The following is a 22,500-nucleotide window of genomic DNA, read 5'->3' as shown; positions in this document are numbered from 1 at the left end:
TAACCAGTCCAAACACTACCTCTCCTACTGTCTAACCAGTCCAAACACTACCTCTCCTACTGTCTAACCAGTCCAAACACTACCTCTCCTACTGTCTAACCAGTCCAAACACTACCTCTCCTACTGTCTAACCAGTCCAAACACTACCTCTCCTACTGTCTAACCAGTCCTAACACTACCTGTCCTCCTGTCTAACCAGTCCAAACACTATCTCTCCTACTGTCTAACCAGTCCAAACACTACCTCTCCTACTGTCTAACCAGTCCAAACACTACCTCTCCTACTGTCTAACCAGTCCAAACACTACCTCTCCTCCTGTCTAACCAGTCCAAACACTACCTCTCCTACTGTCTAACCAGTCCAAACACTACCTCTCCTACTGTCTAACCAGTCCAAACACTACCTCTCCTACTGTCTAACCAGTCCAAACACTATCTCTCCTACTGTCTAACCAGTCCAAACACTACCTCTCCTACTGTCTAACCAGTCCAAACACTACCTCTCCTACTGTCTAACCAGTCCAAACACTACCTCTCCTACTGTCTAACCAGTCCAAACACTACCTCTCCTCCTGTCTAACCAGTCCAAACACTACCTCTCCTCCTGTCTAACCAGTCCAAACACTACCTCTCCTCCTGTCTAACCAGTCCAAACACTACCTCTCCTCCTGTCTAACCAGTCCAAACACTACCTCTCCTACTGTCTAACCAGTCCAAACACTACCTCTCCTACTGTCTAACCAGTCCAAACACTACCTCTCCTACTGTCTAACCAGTCCAAACACTACCTCTCCTACTGTCTAACCAGTCCAAACACTATCTCTCCTCCTGTCTAACCAGTCCAAACACTACCTCTCCTACTGTCTAACCAGTCCAAACACTACCTCTCCTACTGTCTAACCAGTCCAAACACTACCTCTCCTACTGTCTAACCAGTCCAAACACTACCTCTCCTACTGTCTAACCAGTCCAAACACTACCTCTCCTACTGTCTAACCAGTCCAAACACTATCTCTCCTACTGTCTAACCAGTCCAAACACTACCTCTCCTACTGTCTAACCAGTCCAAACACTACCTCTCCTACTGTCTAACCAGTCCAAACACTACCTCTCCTCCTGTCTAACCAGTCCAAACACTACCTCTCCTACTGTCTAACCAGTCCAAACACTACCTCTCCTACTGTCTAACCAGTCCTAACACTACCTCTCCTACTGTCTAACCAGTCCAAACACTACCTCTCCTACTGTCTAACCAGTCCAAACACTACCTCTCCTACTGTCTAACCAGTCCAAACACTACCTCTCCTACTGTCTAACCAGTCCTAACACTACCTGTCCTCCTGTCTAACCAGTCCAAACACTATCTCTCCTACTGTCTAACCAGTCCAAACACTACCTCTCCTACTGTCTAACCAGTCCAAACACTACCTCTCCTACTGTCTAACCAGTCCAAACACTACCTCTCCTACTGTCTAACCAGTCCAAACACTACCTCTCCTACTGTCTAACCAGTCCAAACACTACCTCTCCTACTGTCTAACCAGTCCAAACACTACCTCTCCTACTGTCTAACCAGTCCAAACACTACCTCTCCTACTGTCTAACCAGTCCAAACACTACCTCTCCTACTGTCTAACCAGTCCAAACACTACCTCTCCTACTGTCTAACCAGTCCAAACACTACCTCTCCTACTGTCTAACCAGTCCAAACACTACCTCTCCTACTGTCTAACCAGTCCAAACACTACCTCTCCTACTGTCTAACCAGTCCAAACACTACCTCTCCTACTGTCTAACCAGTCCAAACACTACCTCTCCTACTGTCTAACCAGTCCAAACACTACCTCTCCTACTGTCTAACCAGTCCAAACACTACCTCTCCTACTGTCTAACCAGTCCAAACACTACCTCTCCTACTGTCTAACCAGTCCAAACACTACCTCTCCTACTGCACTACCTCTCCTACTGTCTAACCAGTCCAAACACTACCTCTCCTACTGTCTAACCAGTCCAAACACTACCTCTCCTACTGTCTAACCAGTCCAAACACTACCTCTCCTACTGTCTAACCAGTCCAAACACTACCTCTCCTACTGCACTACCTCTCCTACTGTCTAACCAGTCCAAACACTACCTCTCCTACTGTCTAACCAGTCCAAACACTACCTCTCCTACTGTCTAACCAGTCCAAACACTACCTCTCCTACTGTCTAACCAGTCCAAACACTACCTCTCCTACTGTCTAACCAGTCCAAACACTACCTCTCCTACTGTCTAACCAGTCCAAACACTACCTCTCCTACTGTCTAACCAGTCCAAACACTACCTCTCCTACTGTCTAACCAGTCCAAACACTACCTCTCCTCCTGTCTAACCAGTCCAAACACTACCTCTCCTACTGTCTAACCAGTCCAAACACTACCTCTCCTACTGCACTACCTCTCCTACTGTCTAACCAGTCCAAACACTACCTCTCCTACTGTCTAACCAGTCCAAACACTACCTCTCCTACTGCACTACCTCTCCTACTGTCTAACCAGTCCAAACACTACCTCTCCTACTGTCTAACCAGTCCAAACACTACCTCTCCTACTGTCTAACCAGTCCAAACACTACCTCTCCTACTGTCTAACCAGTCCTAACACTACCTCTCCTACTGTCTAACCAGTCCAAACACTACCTCTCCTACTGTCTAACCAGTCCAAACACTACCTCTCCTACTGTCTAACCAGTCCAAACACTACCTCTCCTCCTGTCTAACCAGTCCAAACACTACCTCTCCTACTGTCTAACCAGTCCAAACACTACCTCTCCTACTGCACTACCTCTCCTACTGTCTAACCAGTCCAAACACTACCTCTCCTACTGTCTAACCAGTCCAATCACTACCTCTCCTACTGTCTAACCAGTCCTAACACTACCTCTCCTACTGTCTAACCAGTCCAAACACTACCTCTCCTACTGTCTAACCAGTCCAAACACTACCTCTCCTACTGTCTAACCAGTCCAATCACTACCTCTCCTCCTGTCTAACCAGTCCAAACACTATCTCTCCTACTGTCTAACCAGTCCAAACACTACCTCTCCTCCTGTCTAACCAGTCCAAACACTACCTCTCCTACTGCACTACCTCTCCTACTGTCTAACCAGTCCAAACACTACCTCTCCTACTGTCTAACCAGTCCAAACACTACCTCTCCTACTGTCTAACCAGTCCAAACACTACCTCTCCTACTGTCTAACCAGTCCAAACACTACCTCTCCTACTGTCTAACCAGTCCAAACACTACCTCTCCTACTGTCTAACCAGTCCAAACACTACCTCTCCTACTGTCTAACCAGTCCAAACACTACCTCTCCTACTGTCTAACCAGTCCAAACACTACCTCTCCTACTGTCTAACCAGTCCAAACACTACCTCTCCTACTGTCTAACCAGTCCAAACACTACCTCTCCTCCTGTCTAACCAGTCCAAACACTACCTCTCCTACTGTCTAACCAGTCCAAACACTACCTCTCCTCCTGTCTAACCAGTCCAAACACTACCTCTCCTACTGTCTAACCAGTCCAAACACTACCTCTCCTCCTGTCTAACCAGTCCAAACACTACCTCTCCTACTGTCTAACCAGTCCAAACACTACCTCTCCTCCTGTCTAACCAGTCCAAACACTACCTCTCCTACTGTCTAACCAGTCCAAACACTACCTCTCCTACTGTCTAACCAGTCCAAACACTACCTCTCCTCCTGTCTAACCAGTCCAAACACTACCTCTCCTACTGTCTAACCAGTCCAAACACTACCTCTCCTACTGTCTAACCAGTCCAAACACTACCTCTCCTACTGTCTAACCAGTCCAAACACTACCTCTCCTACTGTCTAACCAGTCCAAACACTACCTCTCCTACTGTCTAACCAGTCCAAACACTACCTCTCCTACTGTCTAACCAGTCCAAACACTACCTCTCCTACTGTCTAACCAGTCCAAACACTATCTCTACCTCTCTAACCCAGTAGGCGTCGCTCTCTCTGGACACATTGTCTATATCTCTACCTCTCTAACCCAGTAGACGTCTCTCTCTCTCCATCCAGACCAGCTGTCCAGCCCACTGTGACCAGGGTAGACCCCACAGCAGACAGGCTCCACCACGCAGCCCCCTGCCCAGCTCCGTAAGACCCCCACCACCACCACGATGCCCCCCACTGTCCCCCTGTCCGTGTCTGCGACGTTCCCCGTTTCTATGTCCCCTGACCTCACTTAACATGTCCATCTGTCTGTGTTGGGTGATTGGTTCTGTGCTGTTCATGTCCCCTCTCTATATAGTATGGTACTGTAACTGACCCCCTCTCCCAACCCCTCTCTTCTCTCCACCAGGACCCTGGACCCTCCGTCTGCATCCCTGTCTCTGTGTCCCCTTAAAGCAGACTGCTTGCCAGTTCCCCATCCCTCTGTTTTATGTTGTGTTTATTATGTTTTAGGCTGATTCCTAAAAGCTTCCATTAGTGGGACTGAGTGTTGTGAAGGTAGGATGTGTAGTCGATAATGGTGGAGGGGCTTTCTTTCCATGTGTCTCAAAGAGGAGAAAGTATCTATAAATAATAACTCTCCTTGTCTTGGTTTCTCTCCATCCCTCCACCCATCCATCCCTCTCCACTATCCCTCCATCAGGAGCAGCAGAAACAGGTGGAGGACCCGGGCAGAGAGGTGAAGAAGGTGAGGAAGGCCAGGAATCGCAGACAGGAGTGGAATATGATGGCATATGATAAGGAGTTCCGCCCAGATACACGACTCACCCCCTCACCCTACCACGGAATGTCCTCAGAGGGATCATTATCACCTGATAACAGGTAGGTTCATTTAATTCATCAATCAGTCAATAAATCAATCAGTCAATCAATCAGTCAGTCAGTCTATTAGTCAATCAATCAGAATGTTTTAAATGGCTCATTTGGCCAGACTATGGTATTATAACTGACCCTGTATATAATATGGTATTAACTGACCCTGTATATAGTATGGTATTATAACTGACCCTGTATATAGTATAGTATTGAACTGACCCTGTATATAGTATGGTATTATAACTGACCCTGTATATAGTATGGTATTATAACTGACCCTGTATATAGTATGGTATTAACTGACCCTGTATATAGTATGGTATTATAGCTGACCCTGTATATAGTATGGTATTGTAACTGACCCTGTATATAGTATGGTATTGTAACTGACCCTGTATATAGTATGGTATTGAACTGACCCTGTATATAGTATAGAATTATAACTGACCCTGTATATAGTATGGTATTGAACTGATCCTGTATATAGTATGGTATTGAACTGACCCTGTATATAGTATGGTATTGTAACTGACCCTGTATATAGTATGGTATTGATCTAACCCTGTATATAGTATGGTATTAACTAACCCTGTATATAGTATGGTATTGTAACTGACCCTGTATATAGTATGGTATTATAACTGACCCTGTATATAGTATGGTATTGAACAGACCCTGTATATAGTATGGTATTGTAACTGACCCTGTATATAGTATGGTATTATAACTGACCCTGTATATAGTATGGTATTGAACAGACCCTGTATATAGTATGGTATTGTAACTGACCCTGTATATAGTATGGTATTGTAACTGACCCTGTATATAGTATGGTATTGTAACTGACCCTGTATATAGTATGGTATTGAACTGACCCTGTATATAGTATGGTATTGTAACTGACCCTGTATATAGTATGGTATTGTAACTGACCCTGTATATAGTATGGTATTGTAACTGACCCTGTATATAGTATGGTATTATAACTGACCCTGTATATAGTATGGTATTGAACAGACCCTGTATATAGTATGGTATTGTAACTGACCCTGTATATAGTATGGTATTATAACTGACCCTGTATATAGTATGGTATTGAACAGACCCTGTATATAGTATGGTATTGTAACTGACCCTGTATATAGTATGGTATTGTAACTGACCCTGTATATAGTATGGTATTGTAACTGACCCTGTATATAGTATGGTATTGAACTGACCCTGTATATAGTATGGTATTGTAACTGACCCTGTATATAGTATGGTATTGTAACTGACCCTGTATATAGTATGGTATTGTAACTGACCCTGTATATAGTATGGTATTGAACTGACCCTGTATATAGTATGGTATTGTAACTGACCCTGTATATAGTATGGTATTGTAACTGACCCTGTATATAGTATGGTATTATAACTGATCCTGTATATAGTATGGTATTATAACTGACCCTGTATATAGTATGGTATTGTAACTGACCCTGTATATAGTATGGTATTGTAACTGACCCTGTATATAGTATGGTATTGAACTGACCCTGTATATAGTATGGTATTGTAACTGACCCTGTATATAGTATGGTATTGTAACTGACCCTGTATATAGTATGGTATTGAACTGACCCTGTATATAGTATGGTATTATAACTGACCCTGTATATACAGTGGGGGAAGAAAGTATTTGATCCCCTGCTGATTTTGTACGTTTGCCCACTGACAAAGAAATGATCAGTCTATAATTTTAATGGTAGGTTTATTTGAACAGTGAGAGACAGAATAACAACAAAATAATCCAGAAAAACGCATGTCAAAAATGTTATAAAAGGATTTGCATTTTAATGAGGGAAATAAGGATTTGACCCCTCTGCAAAACATGACTTAGTACTTGGTGGCAAAACCGTTGTTGGCAATCGCAGAGGTCAGACGTTTCTTGTAGTTGGCCACCAGGTTTGCACACATCTCAGAAGGGATTTTGTCCCACTCCTCTTTGCAGACCTTCTCCAAGTCATTAAGGTTTCGAGGCTGACGTTTGGCAACTCGAACCTTCAGCTCCCTCCACAGATTTTCTATGGGGTTCAGGGCTGGAGACTGGCTAGGCCACTCCAGGACCTTAATGTGCTTCTTCTTGAGCCACTCCTTCGTTGCCTTGGCCGTGTGTTTTGGGTCATTGTCATGCTGAAATACCCATCCACGACCCATTTTCAATGCCCTGGCTGAGGGAAGGAGGTTCTCACCCAAGAGCTGACGGTATATGGCCCCGTCCATCATCCCTTTGCTGCGGTGAAGTTGTCCTGTCCCCTTAGCAGAAAAACACCCCCAAAGCATAATGTTTCCACCTCCATGTTTGACGGTGGGTTGGTGTTCTTGGGGTCATAGGCAGCATTCCTCCTCCTCCAAACACGGCGAGTTGAGTTGATGTCAAAGAGCTCCATTTTGGTCTCATCTGTCCACAACACTTTCACCAGTTGTCCTCTGAGTCATTCAGATGTTCATTGGCAAACTTCAGACGGGCATGTATATGTATTCTTGAGCAGGGGGACCTTGCGGGCATTTCAGTCCTTCACGGCGTAGTGTGTTACCAATTGTTTTCTTGGTGACTATGGTCCCAGCTGCCTTGAGATCATTGACAAGATCCTCCCGTTTAGTTCTGGGCTGATTCCTCACCGTTCTCATGATCATTGCAACTCCACAAGGTGAGATTTTGCATGGCGCCCCAGGCCGAGGGAGATTGACAGTTCTTTTGTGTTTCTTCCATTTGCGAATATTCGCACCAAATGTTGTCACCTTCTCACCAAGCTGCTTGGCGATGGTCTTGTAGCCCATTCCAGCCTTGTGTAGGTCTACAATCTTGTCCCTGACATCCTTGGAGAGCTCTTTGGTCTTGGCCATGGTGGAGAGTTTGGAATCTGATTGATTGATTGCTTCTGTGGACAGGTGTCTTTTTTACAGGTAACAAGCTGTGGTTAGGAGCACTCCCTTTAAGAGTGTGCTCCTAATCTCAGCTCGTTACCTGTATAAAAGACACCTGGGAGCCAGAAATCTTTCTGATTGAGAGGGGGTCAAATACTTATTTCCCTCATTAAAATGCAAATCAATTTATAACATTTCTGACATGCGTATTTCTGGATATTTTTGCTGTTATTCTGTCTCTCACTGTTCAAATAAACCTACCATTAAAATTATAGACTGATCCTTTCTTTGTCAGTGGGCAAACATACAAAATCAGCAGGGGATCAAATACTTTTTCCCCCCACTGTAGTATGGTATTGTAACTGACCCTGTATATAGTATGGTATTGTAACTGACCCTGTATATAGTATGGTATTGTAACTGACCCTGTATATAGTATGGTATTGAACAGACCCTGTATATAGTATGGTATTGTAACTGACCCTGTATATAGTATGGTATTATAACTGATCCTGTATATAGTATGGTATTGATCTAACCCTGTATATAGTATGGTATTGAACTGACCCTGTATATAGTATGGTATTATAACTGACCCTGTATATAGTATGGTATTGAACTGATCCTGTATATAGTATGGTATTGTAACTGACCCTGTATATAGTATGGTATTATAACTGATCCTGTATATAGTATGGTATTGTAACTGACCCTGTATATAGTATGGTATTGTAACTGACCCTGTATATAGTATGGTATTGTAACTGACCCTGTATATAGTATGGTATTGTAACTGACCCTGTATATAGTATGGTATTGAACTGACCCTGTATATAGTATGGTATTATAACTGACCCTGTATATAGTATGGTATTAACTGACCCTGTATAAAGTATGGTATTGAACTGACCCTGTATATAGTATGGTATTGATCTAACCCTGTATATAGTATGGTATTATAACTGACCCTGTATATAGTATGGTATTGTAACTGACCATGTATATAGTATGGTATTATAACTGATCCTGTATATAGTATGGTATTGTAACTGATCCTGTATATAGTATGGTATTAACTGACCCTGTATATAGTATGGTATTAACTGACCCTGTATATAGTATGGTATTGTAACTGATCCTGTATATAGTATGGTATTGAACTGACCCTGTATATAGTATGGTATTACAGCTGACCCTGTATATAGTATGGTATTGTAACTGACCCTGTATATAGTATGGCATTAACTGACCCTGTATATAGTATGGTATTATAACTGACCCTGTATATAGTATGGTATTGTAACTGACCCTGTATATAGTATGGTATTGATCTAACCCTGTATATAGTATGGTATTGTAACTGACCCTGTATATAGTATGGTATTGAACTGATCCTGTATATAGTATGGTATTAACTGACCCTGTATATAGTATGGTATTGATCTAACCCTGTATATAGTATGGTATTATAACTGATCCTGTATATAGTATGGTATTGTAACTGACCCTGTATATAGTATGGTATTGAACTGATCCTGTATATAGTATGGTATTGAACTGACCCTGTATATAGTATGGTATTGTAACTGACCCTGTATATAGTATGGTATTAACTGACCCTGTATATAGTATGGTATTGTAACTGACCCTGTATATAGTATGGTATTGAACAGACCCTGTATATAGTATGGTATTATAACTGACCCTGTATATAGTATGGTATTGTAACTGACCCTGTATATAGTATGGTATTGAACTGACCCTGTATATAGTATGGTATTGAACAGACCCTGTATATAGTATGGTATTGTAACTGACCCTGTATATAGTATGGTATTGTAACTGACCCTGTATATAGTATGGTATTATAACTGACCCTGTATATAGTATGGTATTGTAACTGACCCTGTATATAGTATGGTATTGTAACTGACCCTGTATATAGTATGGTATTGAACTGATCCTGTATATAGTATGGTATTGATCTAACCCTGTATATAGTATGGTATTGAACTGATCCTGTATATAGTATGGTATTGATCTAACCCTGTATATAGTATGGTATTGATCTAACCCTGTATATAGTATGGTATTGTAACTGACCCTGTATATAGTATGGTATTGATCTAACCCTGTATATAGTATGGTATTGATCTAACCCTGTATATAGTATGGTATTGATCTAACCCTGTATATAGTATGGTATTGATCTAACCCTGTATATAGTATGGTATTGATCTAACCCTGTATATAGTATGGTATTGTAACTGACCCTGTATATAGTGTGGTATTGATCTAACCCTGTATATAGTATGGTATTGAACTGACCCTGTGTATAGTATGGTATTGTAACGGACCCTGTATATAGTATGGTATTGTAACTGACCCTGTATATAGTATGGTATTGTAACTGACCCTGTATATAGTATGGTATTGTAACTGACCCTGTATATAGTATGGTATTGTAACTGATCCTGTATATAGTATGGTATTATAACTGACCCTGTATATAGTATGGTATTGTAACTGACCCTGTATATAGTATGGTATTGTAACTGACCCTGTATATAGTATGGTATTGATCTAACCCTGTATATAGTATGGTATTGAACTGACCCTGTGTATAGTATGGTATTGATCTAACCCTGTATATAGTATGGTATTGTAACTGACCCTGTATATAGTATGGTATTGATCTAACCCTGTATATAGTATGGTATTGAACTGACCCTGTATATAGTATGGTATTGAACTGACCCTGTATATAGTATGGTATTGATCTAACCCTGTATATAGTATGGTATTGATCTAACCCTGTATATAGTATGGTATTGATCTAACCCTGTATATAGTGTGACACTGGCTAGCCTTCCACTGACCTCTGCTGATTGGACAGACACTGGCTAGCCTTCCACTGACCTCTGCTGATTGGACAGACACTGGCTAGCCTTCTACTGACCTCTGCTGATTGGACAGACACTGGCTAGCCGTCCACTGACCTCTGCTGATTGGACAGACACTGGCTAGCCTTCTACTGACATCTGCTGATTGGACAGACACTGGCTAGCCATCTACTGCCCTCTGCTGGAGAGTGGAAAACACTACACGTCTTTGTAGAATTTATTTCTGATTATATCAATGAGTGTGTGTCCTTGTTAAGGATATGACAAGTTAAAGTATCTACAACCACAGAAACTAGGCAACTTTATCCCCTCCTACTCCACCCCTCACAGGTCGATGGCATGTAGGTAACTTTATCCCTTCCTACTCCACCCCTCACAGGTCGATGGCATGTAGGTAACTTTATCCCTTCCTACTCCACCCCTCACAGGTCGATGGCATGTAGGTAACTTTATCCCTTCCTACTCCACCCCTCACAGGTCGATGGCATGTAGGTAACTTTATCCCCTCCTACTCCACCCCTCACAGGTGGATGGCATGTAGGTAACTTTATCCCTTCCTACTCCACCCCTCACAGGTCGATGGCATGTAGGTAACTTTATCCCTTCCTACTCCACCCCTCACAGGTCGATGGCATGTAGGTAACTTTATCCCTTCCTACTCCGCCCCTCACAGGTCGATGGCATGTAGGTAACTTTATCCATTCCTACTCCGCCCCTCACAGGTCGATGGCATGTAGGTAACTTTATCCCTTCCTACTCCGCCCCTCACAGGTCGATGGCATGTAGGTAACTTTATCCCTTCCTACTCCGCCCCTCACAGGTCGATGGCATGTAGGTAACTTTATCCCTTCCTACTCCACCCCTCACAGGTCGATGGCATCTAGGTAACTTTATCCCCTCCTACTCCACCTCTCCCAGGTCGATGGAATCTAGGTAACTTTATCCCCTCCTACTCCACCCCTCCCAGGTCGATGGCATGTAGGTAACTTTATCCCCTCCTACTCCGCCCCTCACAGGTCGATGGCATCAGACATGGGCGAGCATTCCTACCCTGCCAGCCCTAACCACCCCTCCCAGCCCACCTCTGCCCCCCACCCCATTGATGGTGCCCCCCACCTCACCCAAGCCCCCCAGACTCAGTCTCTGGACAGGGGAGGGTACCCCAGAGCCAACCCCCCCTCTGGGGCAGCCGCGGCAGTACGACAAATCGCATCACTGGGGCGCACCCAGCCCCCCCACCCACCCCCAGCCCACTCCGAGGGAGGGGCGCTCAATGGTCCACGTCAGCAGTCCGTCAAGGACTACAGGGCTCATGGGTAAGTCAACGACCACGTACGGCAGGCTACTAGGTATTGTGTCAATACATTAGGACCTATTCCATATCTATATATCCGTTACATTAATTAGTAGACTGATAGGTTTATTTTGTCAATCTGACTTTAACACTCAATTGCAGGCCTGCAAAGCTGTATACGTACTGTGGACAGTAAAACCTCTCAGATAAATCACGCCAACACAAATGTTTTGTTCTCAAAAAGTATATATGATGCTAACCACGTTTCCATCTACAGTTTTTATGTGAAAAAGTAAGAATAATAACGACAGGTGTGATGGAAACGTGATTAGATCATTTGTTCATTCTACACAGTGGAGTCGTTTTGTGTCTGTAAAATTATTTACACAGGAAATGGCAGTGGAAACGCCTTATATTGAAATAATAACCATCATATCGAAGTCAAATTGGAGTCACTTAATGATATGTTGTGTTGGCCTCCCACTGTCATGATGAGAGAGAGGTGTTGTCTGATTCACTGTCATGATGAGAGAGAGGTGTTGTCTGATTCACTGTCATGATGAGAGAGAGGTGTTGTCCTCCCACTGTCATGATGAGAGAGAGGTGTTGTCTGATTCACTGTCATGATGAGAGAGAGGTGTTGTCCGCCCACTGTCATGATGAGAGAGAGGTGTTGTCTGATTCACTGTCATGATGAGAGAGAGGTGTTGTCCTCCCACTGTCATGATGAGAGAGAGGTGTTGTCTGATTCACTGTCATGATGAGAGAGAGGTGTTGTCTGATTCACTGTCATGATGAGAGAGAGGTGTTGTCTGATTCACTGATGAGAGAGAGGTGTTGTCTGATTCACTGTCATGATGAGAGAGAGGTGTTGTGATTCACTGTCATGATGAGAGAGAGGTGTTGTCTGATTCACTGTCATGATGAGAGAGAGGTGTTGTGATTCACTGTCATGATGAGAGAGAGGTGTTGTCTGATTCACTGTCATGATGAGAGAGAGGTGTTGTCCGCCCACTGTCATGATGAGAGAGAGGTGTTGTCTGATTCACTGTCATGATGAGAGAGAGGTGTTGTCCGCCCACTGTCATGATGAGAGAGAGGTGTTGTCTGATTCACTGTCATGATGAGAGAGAGGTGTTGTGATTCACTGTCATGATGAGAGAGAGGTGTTGTGATTCACTGTCATGATGATAGAGAGGTGTTGTGATTCACTGTCATGATGAGAGAGAGGTGTTGTCTGATTCACTGTCATGATGAGAGAGAGGTGTTGTCCTCCCACTGTCATGATGAGAGAGAGGTGTTGTCCGCCCACTGTCATGATGAGAGAGAGGTGTTGTCTGATTCACTGTCATCATGAGAGAGAGAGAGGTGTTGTCTGATTCACTGTGATGATGAGAGAGAGATGTTGTCTGCCCACTGTCATGATGAGAGAGAGGTGTTGTCCTCCCACTGTCATGATGAGAGAGAGGTGTTGTCCGCCCACTGTCATGATGAGAGAGAGGTGTTGTCCTCCCTATGTCATGATGAGAGAGAGGTGTTGTCCTCCCTATGTCATGATGAGAGAGAGGTGTTGTCCTCCCACTGTCATGATGAGAGAGAGGTGTTGTCCTCCCACTGTCATGATGAGAGAGAGGTGTTGTCTGATTCACTGTCATGATGAGAGAGAGGTGTTGTCTGATTCACTGTCATGATGAGAGAGAGGTGTTGTCCTCCCACTGTCATGATGAGAGAGAGGTGTTGTCCGCTCCACTGTCATGATGAGAGAGAGGTGTTGTCCTCCCACTGTCATGATGAGAGAGAGGTGTTGTCCGCCCACTGTCATGATGAGAGAGAGGTGTTGTCTGATTCACTGTCATGATGAGAGAGAGGTGTTGTCTGATTCACTGTCATGATGAGAGAGAGGTGTTGTCTGATTCACTGTCATGATGAGAGAGAGGTGTTGTCTGATTCACTGTCATGATGAGAGAGAGGTGTTGTCTGATTCACTGTCATGATGAGAGAGAGGTGTTGTCCGCCCACTGTCATGATGAGAGAGAGGTGTTGTCCTCCCACTGTCATGATGAGAGAGAGGTGTTGTCCGCCCACTGTCATGATGAGAGAGAGGTGTTGTCTGATTCACTGTCATGATGAGAGAGAGGTGTTGTGATTCACTGTCATGATGAGAGAGAGGTGTTGTGATTCACTGTCATGATGATAGAGAGGTGTTGTCGATTCACTGTCATGATGAGAGAGAGGTGTTGTCTGATTCACTGTCATGATGAGAGAGAGGTGTTGTCGATTCACTGTCATGATGAGAGAGAGGTGTTGTCTGATTCACTGTCATGATGAGAGAGAGGTGTTGTCCTCCCACTGTCATGATGAGAGAGAGGTGTTGTCCTCCCACTGTCATGATGAGAGAGAGGTGTTGTCCTCCCTCTGTCATGATGAGAGAGAGGTGTTGTCCTCCCACTGTCATGATGAGAGAGAGGTGTTGTCCGCCCACTGTCATGATGAGAGAGAGGTGTTGTCTGATTCACTGTCATGATGAGAGAGAGGTGTTGTCTGATTCACTGTCATGATGAGAGAGAGGTGTTGTCTGATTCACTGTCATGATGAGAGAGAGGTGTTGTCTGATTCACTGTCATGATGAGAGAGAGGTGTTGTCTGATTCACTGTCATGATGAGAGAGAGGTGTTGTCCGCCCACTGTCATGATGAGAGAGAGGTGTTGTCCTCCCACTGTCATGATGAGAGAGAGGTGTTGTCCGCCCACTGTCATGATGAGAGAGAGGTGTTGTCTGATTCACTGTCATGATGAGAGAGAGGTGTTGTCCTCCCACTGTCATGATGAGAGAGAGGTGTTGTCTGATTCACTGTCATGATGAGAGAGAGGTGTTGTCTGATTCACTGTCATGATGAGAGAGAGGTGTTGTCTGATTCACTGTCATGATGAGAGAGAGGTGTTGTCCTCCCACTGTCATGATGAGAGAGAGGTGTTGTCTGATTCATTGTCATGATGAGAGAGAGGTGTTGTCTGATTCACTGTCATGATGAGAGAGAGGTGTTGTCCTCCCACTGTCATGATGAGAGAGAGGTGTTGTCTGATTAACTGTCATGATGAGAGAGAGGTGTTGTCCTCCCACTGTCATGATGAGAGAGAGGTGTTGTCTGATTCACTGTCATGATGAGAGAGAGGTGTTGTCTGATTCACTGTCATGATGAGAGAGAGGTGTTGTCCTCCCACTGTCATGATGAGAGAGAGGTGTTGTGTGATTCACTGTCATGATGAGAGAGAGGTGTTGTCTGCTTCACTGTCATGATGAGAGAGAGGTGTTGTGATTCACTGTCATGATGAGAGAGAGGTGTTGTCCGCCCACTGTCATGATGAGAGAGAGGTGTTGTCTGATTCACTGTCATGATGAGAGAGAGATGTTGTCCGCCCACTGTCATGATGAGAGAGAGGTGTTGTCTGATTCACTGTCATGATGAGAGAGAGGTGTTGTCTGATTCACTGTCATGATGAGAGAGAGATGTTGTCCGCCCACTGTCATGATGAGAGAGAGGTGTTGTCTGATTCACTGTCATGATGAGAGAGAGGTGTTGTCCGCCCACTGTCATGATGAGAGAGAGGTGTTGTCTGATTCACTGTCATGATGAGAGAGAGGTGTTGTCCGCCCTCTGTCATGATGAGAGAGAGATGTTGTCCGCCCACTGTCATGATGAGAGAGAGGTGTTGTCTGATTCACTGTCATGATGAGAGAGAGGTGTTGTGATTCACTGTCATGATGAGAGAGAGGTGTTGTCTGATTCACTGTCATGATGAGAGAGAGGTGTTGTCCTCCCACTGTCATGATGAGAGAGAGGTGTTGTCCGCCCACTGTCATGATGAGAGAGAGGTGTTGTCTGATTCACTGTCATCATGAGAGAGAGAGAGGTGTTGTCTGATTCACTGTCATGATGAGAGAGAGATGTTGTCTGCCCACTGTCATGATGAGAGAGAGGTGTTGTCCTCCCACTGTCATGATGAGAGAGAGGTGTTGTCCGCCCACTGTCATGATGAGAGAGAGGTGTTGTCCTCCCTATGTCATGATGAGAGAGAGGTGTTGTCCTCCCTCTGTCATGATGAGAGAGAGGTGTTGTCCTCCCACTGTCATGATGAGAGAGAGGTGTTGTCCGCCCACTGTCATGATGAGAGAGAGGTGTTGTCTGATTCACTGTCATGATGAGAGAGAGGTGTTGTCTGATTCACTGTCATGATGAGAGAGAGGTGTTGTCTGATTCACTGTCATGATGAGAGAGAGGTGTTGTCTGATTCACTGTCATGATGAGAGAGAGGTGTTGTCTGATTCACTGTCATGATGAGAGAGAGGTGTTGTCCGCCCACTGTCATGATGAGAGAGAGGTGTTGTCCTCCCACTGTCATGATGAGAGAGAGGTGTTGTCCGCCCACTGTCATGATGAGAGAGAGGTGTTGTCTGATTCACAGTCATGATGAGAGAGAGGTGTTGTCCTCCCACTGTCATGATGAGAGAGAGGTGTTGTCTGATTCACTGTCATGATGAGAGAGAGGTGTTGTCTGATTCATTGTCATGATGAGAGAGAGGTGTTGTCTGATTCACTGTCATGATGAGAGAGAGGTGTTGTCCTCCCACTGTCATGATGAGAGAGAGGTGTTGTCTGATTCACTGTCATGATGAGAGAGAGGTGTTGTCTGATTCATTGTCATGATGAGAGAGAGGTGTTGTCTGATTCACTGTCATGATGAGAGAGAGGTGTTGTCCTCCCACTGTCATGTTGAGAGAGAGGTGTTGTCTGATTAACTGTCATGATGAGAGAGAGGTGTTGTCGATTCACTGTCATGATGAGAGAGAGGTGTTGTCTGATTCACTGTCATGATGAGAGAGAGGTGTTGTCTGATTCACTGTCATGATGAGAGAGAGGTGTTGTCTGATTCACTGTCATGATGAGAGAGAGGTGTTGTCTGATTCACTGTCATGATGAGAGAGAGGTGTTGTCCGCCCACTGTCATGATGAGAGAGAGGTGTTGTCCTCCCACTGTCATGATGAGAGAGAGGTGTTGTCCGCCCACTGTCATGATGAGAGAGAGGTGTTGTCCTCCCACTGTCATGTTGAGAGAGAGGTGTTGTGTGATTCACTGTCATGATGAGAGAGAGGTGTTGTCTGATTCACTGTCATGATGAGAGAGAGGTGTTGTGATTCACTGTCATGATGAGAGAGAGGTGTTGTCCGCCCACTGTCATGATGAGAGAGGTGTTGTCTGATTCACTGTCATGATGAGAGAGAGGTGTTGTCGATTCACTGTCATGATGAGAGAGAGGTGTTGTCCGCCCACTGTCATGATGAGAGAGAGGTGTTGTCCTCCCACTGTCATGTTGAGAGAGAGGTGTTGTGTGATTCACTGTCATGATGAGAGAGAGGTGTTGTCTGATTCACTGTCATGATGCGAGAGAGGTGTTGTCTGATTCACTGTCATGATGAGAGAGAGGTGTTGTCTGATTCACTGTCATGATGAGAGGTGTTGTCCGCCCACTGTCATGATGAGAGAGAGGTGTTGTCTGATTCACTGTCATGATGAGAGAGAGGTGTTGTCTGATTCACTGTCATGATGAGAGAGAGGTGTTGTCCGCCCACTGTCATGATGAGAGAGAGGTGTTGTCCTCCCACTGTCATGATGAGAGAGAGGTGTTGTCCGCCCACTGTCATGATGAGAGAGAGGTGTTGTCTGATTCACTGTCATGATGAGAGAGAGGTGTTGTCCTCCCACTGTCATGATGAGAGAGAGGTGTTGTCTGATTCACTGTCATGATGAGAGAGAGGTGTTGTCTGATTCACTGTCATGATGAGAGAGAGGTGTTGTCTGATTCACTGTCATGATGAGAGAGAGGTGTTGTCCGCCCACTGTCATGATGAGAGAGAGGTGTTGTCCGCCCACTGTCATGATGAGAGAGAGGTGTTGTCCTCCCACTGTCATGATGAGAGAGAGGTGTTGTCTGATTCACTGTCATGATGAGAGAGAGGTGTTGTCTGATTCATTGTCATGATGAGAGAGAGAGGTGTTGTCCTCCCACTGTCATGATGAGAGAGAGGTGTTGTGTGATTCACTGTCATGATGAGAGAGAGGTGTTGTCTGATTCACTGTCATGATGAGAGAGAGGTGTTGTGATTCACTGTCATGATGAGAGAGAGGTGTTGTCCGCCCACTGTCATGATGAGAGAGAGGTGTTGTCCTCCCACTGTCATGTTGAGAGAGAGGTGTTGTGTGATTCACTGTCATGATGAGAGAGAGGTGTTGTCTGATTCACTGTCATGATGAGAGAGAGGTGTTGTCTGATTCACTGTCATGATGAGAGAGAGGTGTTGTCTGATTCACTGTCATGATGAGAGGTGTTGTCTGCCCACTGTCATGATGAGAGAGAGGTGTTGTCTGATTCACTGTCATGATGAGAGAGAGGTGTTGTCTGATTCACTGTCATGATGAGAGGTGTTGTCCGCCCACTGTCATGATGAGAGAGAGGTGTTGTCCTCCCACTGTCATGATGAGAGAGAGGTGTTGTCCGCCCACTGTCATGATGAGAGAGAGGTGTTGTCCGCCCACTGTCATGATGAGAGAGAGGTGTTGTCCGCCCACTGTCATGATGAGAGAGAGGTGTTATGTGATTCACTGTCATGTTGAGAAAGAGGTGTTGTCTGATTCACTGTCATGATGAGAGAGAGGTGTTGTCCGCCCACTGTCAAGATGAGAGAGAGGTGTTGTCCGCCCACTGTCATGATGAGAGAGAGGTGTTATGTGATTCACTGTCATGATGAGAGAGAGGTGTTGTCTGATTCACTGTCATGATGAGAGAGAGGTGTTGTCTGATTCACTGTCATGATGAGAGAGAGGTGTTGTCTGATTCACTGTCATGATGAAAGAGAGGTGTTGTCCTCCCACTGTCATGATGAGAGAGAGGTGTTGTCTGATTAACTGATGAGAGAGAGGTGTTGTCTGATTCACTGTCATGATGAGAGAGAGGTGTTGTCCACCCACTGTCATGATGAGAGAGAGGTGTTGTCCACCCACTGTCATGATGAGAGAGAGGTGTTGTCTGATTCACTGTCATGATGAGAGAGAGGTGTTGTCTGATTCACTGTCATGATGAGAGAGAGGTGTTGTCTGATTCACTGTCATGATGAGAGAGAGGTGTTGTCTGATTCACTGTCATGATGAGAGAGAGGTGTTGTCCTCCCACTGTCATGATGAGAGAGGTGTTGTCTGATTCACTGTCATGATGAGAGAGAGGTGTTGTCCACCCACTGTCATGATGAGAGAGAGGTGTTGTCCACCCACTGTCATGATGAGAGAGAGGTGTTGTCTGATTCACTGTCATGATGAGAGAGAGGTGTTGTCTGATTCACTGTCATGATGAGAGAGAGGTGTTGTCCTCCCACTGTCATGATGAGAGAGAGGTGTTGTCTGATTCACTGTCATGATGAGAGAGAGGTGTTGTCTGATTCACTGTCATGATGAGAGAGAGGTGTTGTCTGATTCACTGTCATGATGAGAGAGAGGTGTTGTCTGATTCACTGTCATGATGAGAGAGAGGTGTTGTCTGATTCACTGTCATGATGAGAGAGAGGTGTTGTCCTCCCACTGTCATGATGAGAGAGAGGTGTTGTCCTCCCACTGTCATGATGAGAGAGAGGTGTTGTCCTCCCACTGTCATGATGAGAGAGAGGTGTTGTCCGCCCACTGTCATGATGAGAGAGAGGTGTTGTCCGCCCACTGTCATGATGAGAGAGAGGTGTTGTCCTCCCACTGTCATGATGAGAGAGAGGTGTTGTCCTGCCCACTGTCATGATGAGAGAGAGGTGTTGTCTGATTCACTGTCATGATGAGAGAGAGGTGTTGTCTGATTCACTGTCATGATGAGAGAGAGGTGTTGTCTGATTCACTGTCATGATGAGAGAGAGGTGTTGTCCGCCCACTGTCATGATGAGAGAGAGGTGTTGTCCGCCCACTGTCATGATGAGAGAGAGGTGTTGTCCTCCCACTGTCATGATGAGAGAGAGGTGTTGTCTGATTCACTGTCATGATGAGAGAGAGGTGTTGTCCTCCCACTGTCATGATGAGAGAGAGGTGTTGTCTGATTCACTGTCATGATGAGAGAGAGGTGTTGTCTGATTCACTGTCATGATGAGAGAGAGGTGTTGTCTGATTCACTGTCATGATGAGAGAGAGGTGTTGTCCGCCCACTGTCATGATGAGAGAGAGGTGTTGTCCGCCCACTGTCATGATGAGAGAGAGGTGTTGTCCTCCCACTGTCATGATGAGAGAGAGGTGTTGTCTGATTCACTGTCATGATGAGAGAGAGGTGTTGTGTGATTCACTGTCATGATGAGAGAGAGGTGTTGTCTGATTCACTGTCATGATGAGAGAGAGGTGTTGTGATTCACTGTCATGATGAGAGAGAGGTGTTGTCCGCCCACTGTCATGATGAGAGAGAGGTGTTGTCCTCCCACTGTCATGTTGAGAGAGAGGTGTTGTGTGATTCACTGTCATGATGAGAGAGAGGTGTTGTCTGATTCACTGTCATGATGAGAGAGAGGTGTTGTCTGATTCACTGTCATGATGAGAGAGAGGTGTTGTCTGATTCACTGTCATGATGAGAGGTGTTGTCCGCCCACTGTCATGATGAGAGAGAGGTGTTGTCTGATTCACTGTCATGATGAGAGAGAGGTGTTGTCTGATTCACTGTCATGATGAGAGAGAGGTGTTGTCCGCCCACTGTCATGATGAGAGAGAGGTGTTGTCCTCCCACTGTCATGATGAGAGAGAGGTGTTGTCCGCCCACTGTCATGATGAGAGAGAGGTGTTGTCCGCCCACTGTCATGATGAGAGAGAGGTGTTGTCCGCCCACTGTCATGATGAGAGAGAGGTGTTATGTGATTCACTGTCATGTTGAGAAAGAGGTGTTGTCTGATTCACTGTCATGATGAGAGAGAGGTGTTGTCCGCCCACTGTCATGATGAGAGAGAGGTGTTGTCCGCCCACTGTCATGATGAGAGAGAGGTGTTGTGTGATTCACTGTCATGATGAGAGAGAGGTGTTGTCTGATTCACTGTCATGATGAGAGAGAGGTGTTGTCTGATTCACTGTCATGATGAGAGAGAGGTGTTGTCTGATTCACTGTCATGATGAGAGAGAGGTGTTGTCCTCCCACTGTCATGATGAGAGAGAGGTGTTGTCTGATTAACTGATGAGAGAGAGGTGTTGTCTGATTCACTGTCATGATGAGAGAGAGGTGTTGTCCGCCCACTGTCATGATGAGAGAGAGGTGTTGTCCTCCCACTGTCATGATGAGAGAGAGGTGTTGTCTGATTCACTGTCATGATGAGAGAGAGGTGTTGTCTGATTCACTGTCATGATGAGAGAGAGGTGTTGTCCGCCCACTGTCATGATGAGAGAGAGGTGTTATGTGATTCACTGTCATGATGAGAGAGAGGTGTTGTCTGATTCACTGTCATGATGAGAGAGAGGTGTTGTCCTCCCACTGTCATGATGAGAGAGAGGTGTTGTCTGATTCACTGTCATGATGAGAGAGAGGTGTTGTCTGATTCACTGTCATGATGAGAGAGAGGTGTTGTCCGCCCACTGTCATGATGAGAGAGAGGTGTTGTCTGATTCACTGTCATGATGAGAGAGAGGTGTTGTCTGATTCACTGTCATGATGAGAGAGAGGTGTTGTCTGATTCACTGTCATGATGAGAGAGAGGTGTTGTCCTCCCACTGTCATGATGAGAGAGAGGTGTTGTCTGATTCACTGTCATGATGAGAGAGAGGTGTTGTCTGATTCACTGTCATGATGAGAGAGAGGTGTTGTCTGATTCACTGTCATGATGAGAGAGAGGTGTTGTCTGATTCACTGTCATGATGAGAGAGAGGTGTTGTCCTCCCACTGTCATGATGAGAGAGAGGTGTTGTCTGATTCACTGTCATGATGAGAGAGAGGTGTTGTCTGATTCACTGTCATGATGAGAGAGAGGTGTTGTCTGATTCACTGTCATGATGAGAGAGAGGTGTTGTCTGATTCACTGTCATGATGAGAGAGAGGTGTTGTCCTCCCACTGTCATGATGAGAGAGAGGTGTTGTCTGATTCACTGATGAGAGAGAGGTGTTGTCTGATTCACTGTCATGATGAGAGAGAGGTGTTGTCCTCCCACTGTCATGATGAGAGGTGTTGTCTGATTCACTGTCATGATGAGAGAGAGGTGTTGTCCTCCCACTGTCATGATGAGAGAGAGGTGTTGTCCTCCCACTGTCATGATGAGAGAGAGGTGTTGTCTGATTCACTGTCATGATGAGAGAGAGGTGTTGTCCTCCCACTGTCATGATGAGAGAGAGGTGTTGTCCTGCCCACTGTCATGATGAGAGAGAGGTGTTGTCTGATTCACTGTCATGATGAGAGAGAGGTGTTGTCTGATTCACTGTCATGATGAGAGAGAGGTGTTGTCTGATTCACTGTCATGATGAGAGAGAGGTGTTGTCTGATTCACTGTCATGATGAGAGAGAGGT

General features: G+C 45.1%; 1 protein-coding gene across 1 annotated transcript in view; it reads left to right on the top strand.

Annotated features, from left to right (window-relative positions):
* Positions 1-22,500, top strand: part of LOC106591173 (actin-binding protein WASF3) — a 146,248-nt gene that overhangs the window by 114,167 nt on the left and 9,581 nt on the right. The window contains exons 6-8 of the mRNA XM_082965294.1: positions 4,091-4,168; positions 4,668-4,846; positions 11,670-11,969. Of these exons, the coding sequence (XP_082821420.1) occupies positions 4,091-4,168; positions 4,668-4,846; positions 11,670-11,969 (557 nt within the window). The remainder of the gene's footprint in view (positions 1-4,090; positions 4,169-4,667; positions 4,847-11,669; positions 11,970-22,500) is intronic.

The sequence above is a fragment of the Salmo salar genome, chromosome 18, assembly GCF_965601325.2.
Source record: "Salmo salar chromosome 18, fSalSal1, whole genome shotgun sequence".
In the NCBI taxonomy this organism is placed as follows: Eukaryota; Metazoa; Chordata; class Actinopteri; order Salmoniformes; family Salmonidae; genus Salmo; species Salmo salar.
The sequence above is the reverse complement of the archived record's forward strand: the minus strand, read 5'-3'. Positions and strand labels throughout refer to the sequence as shown.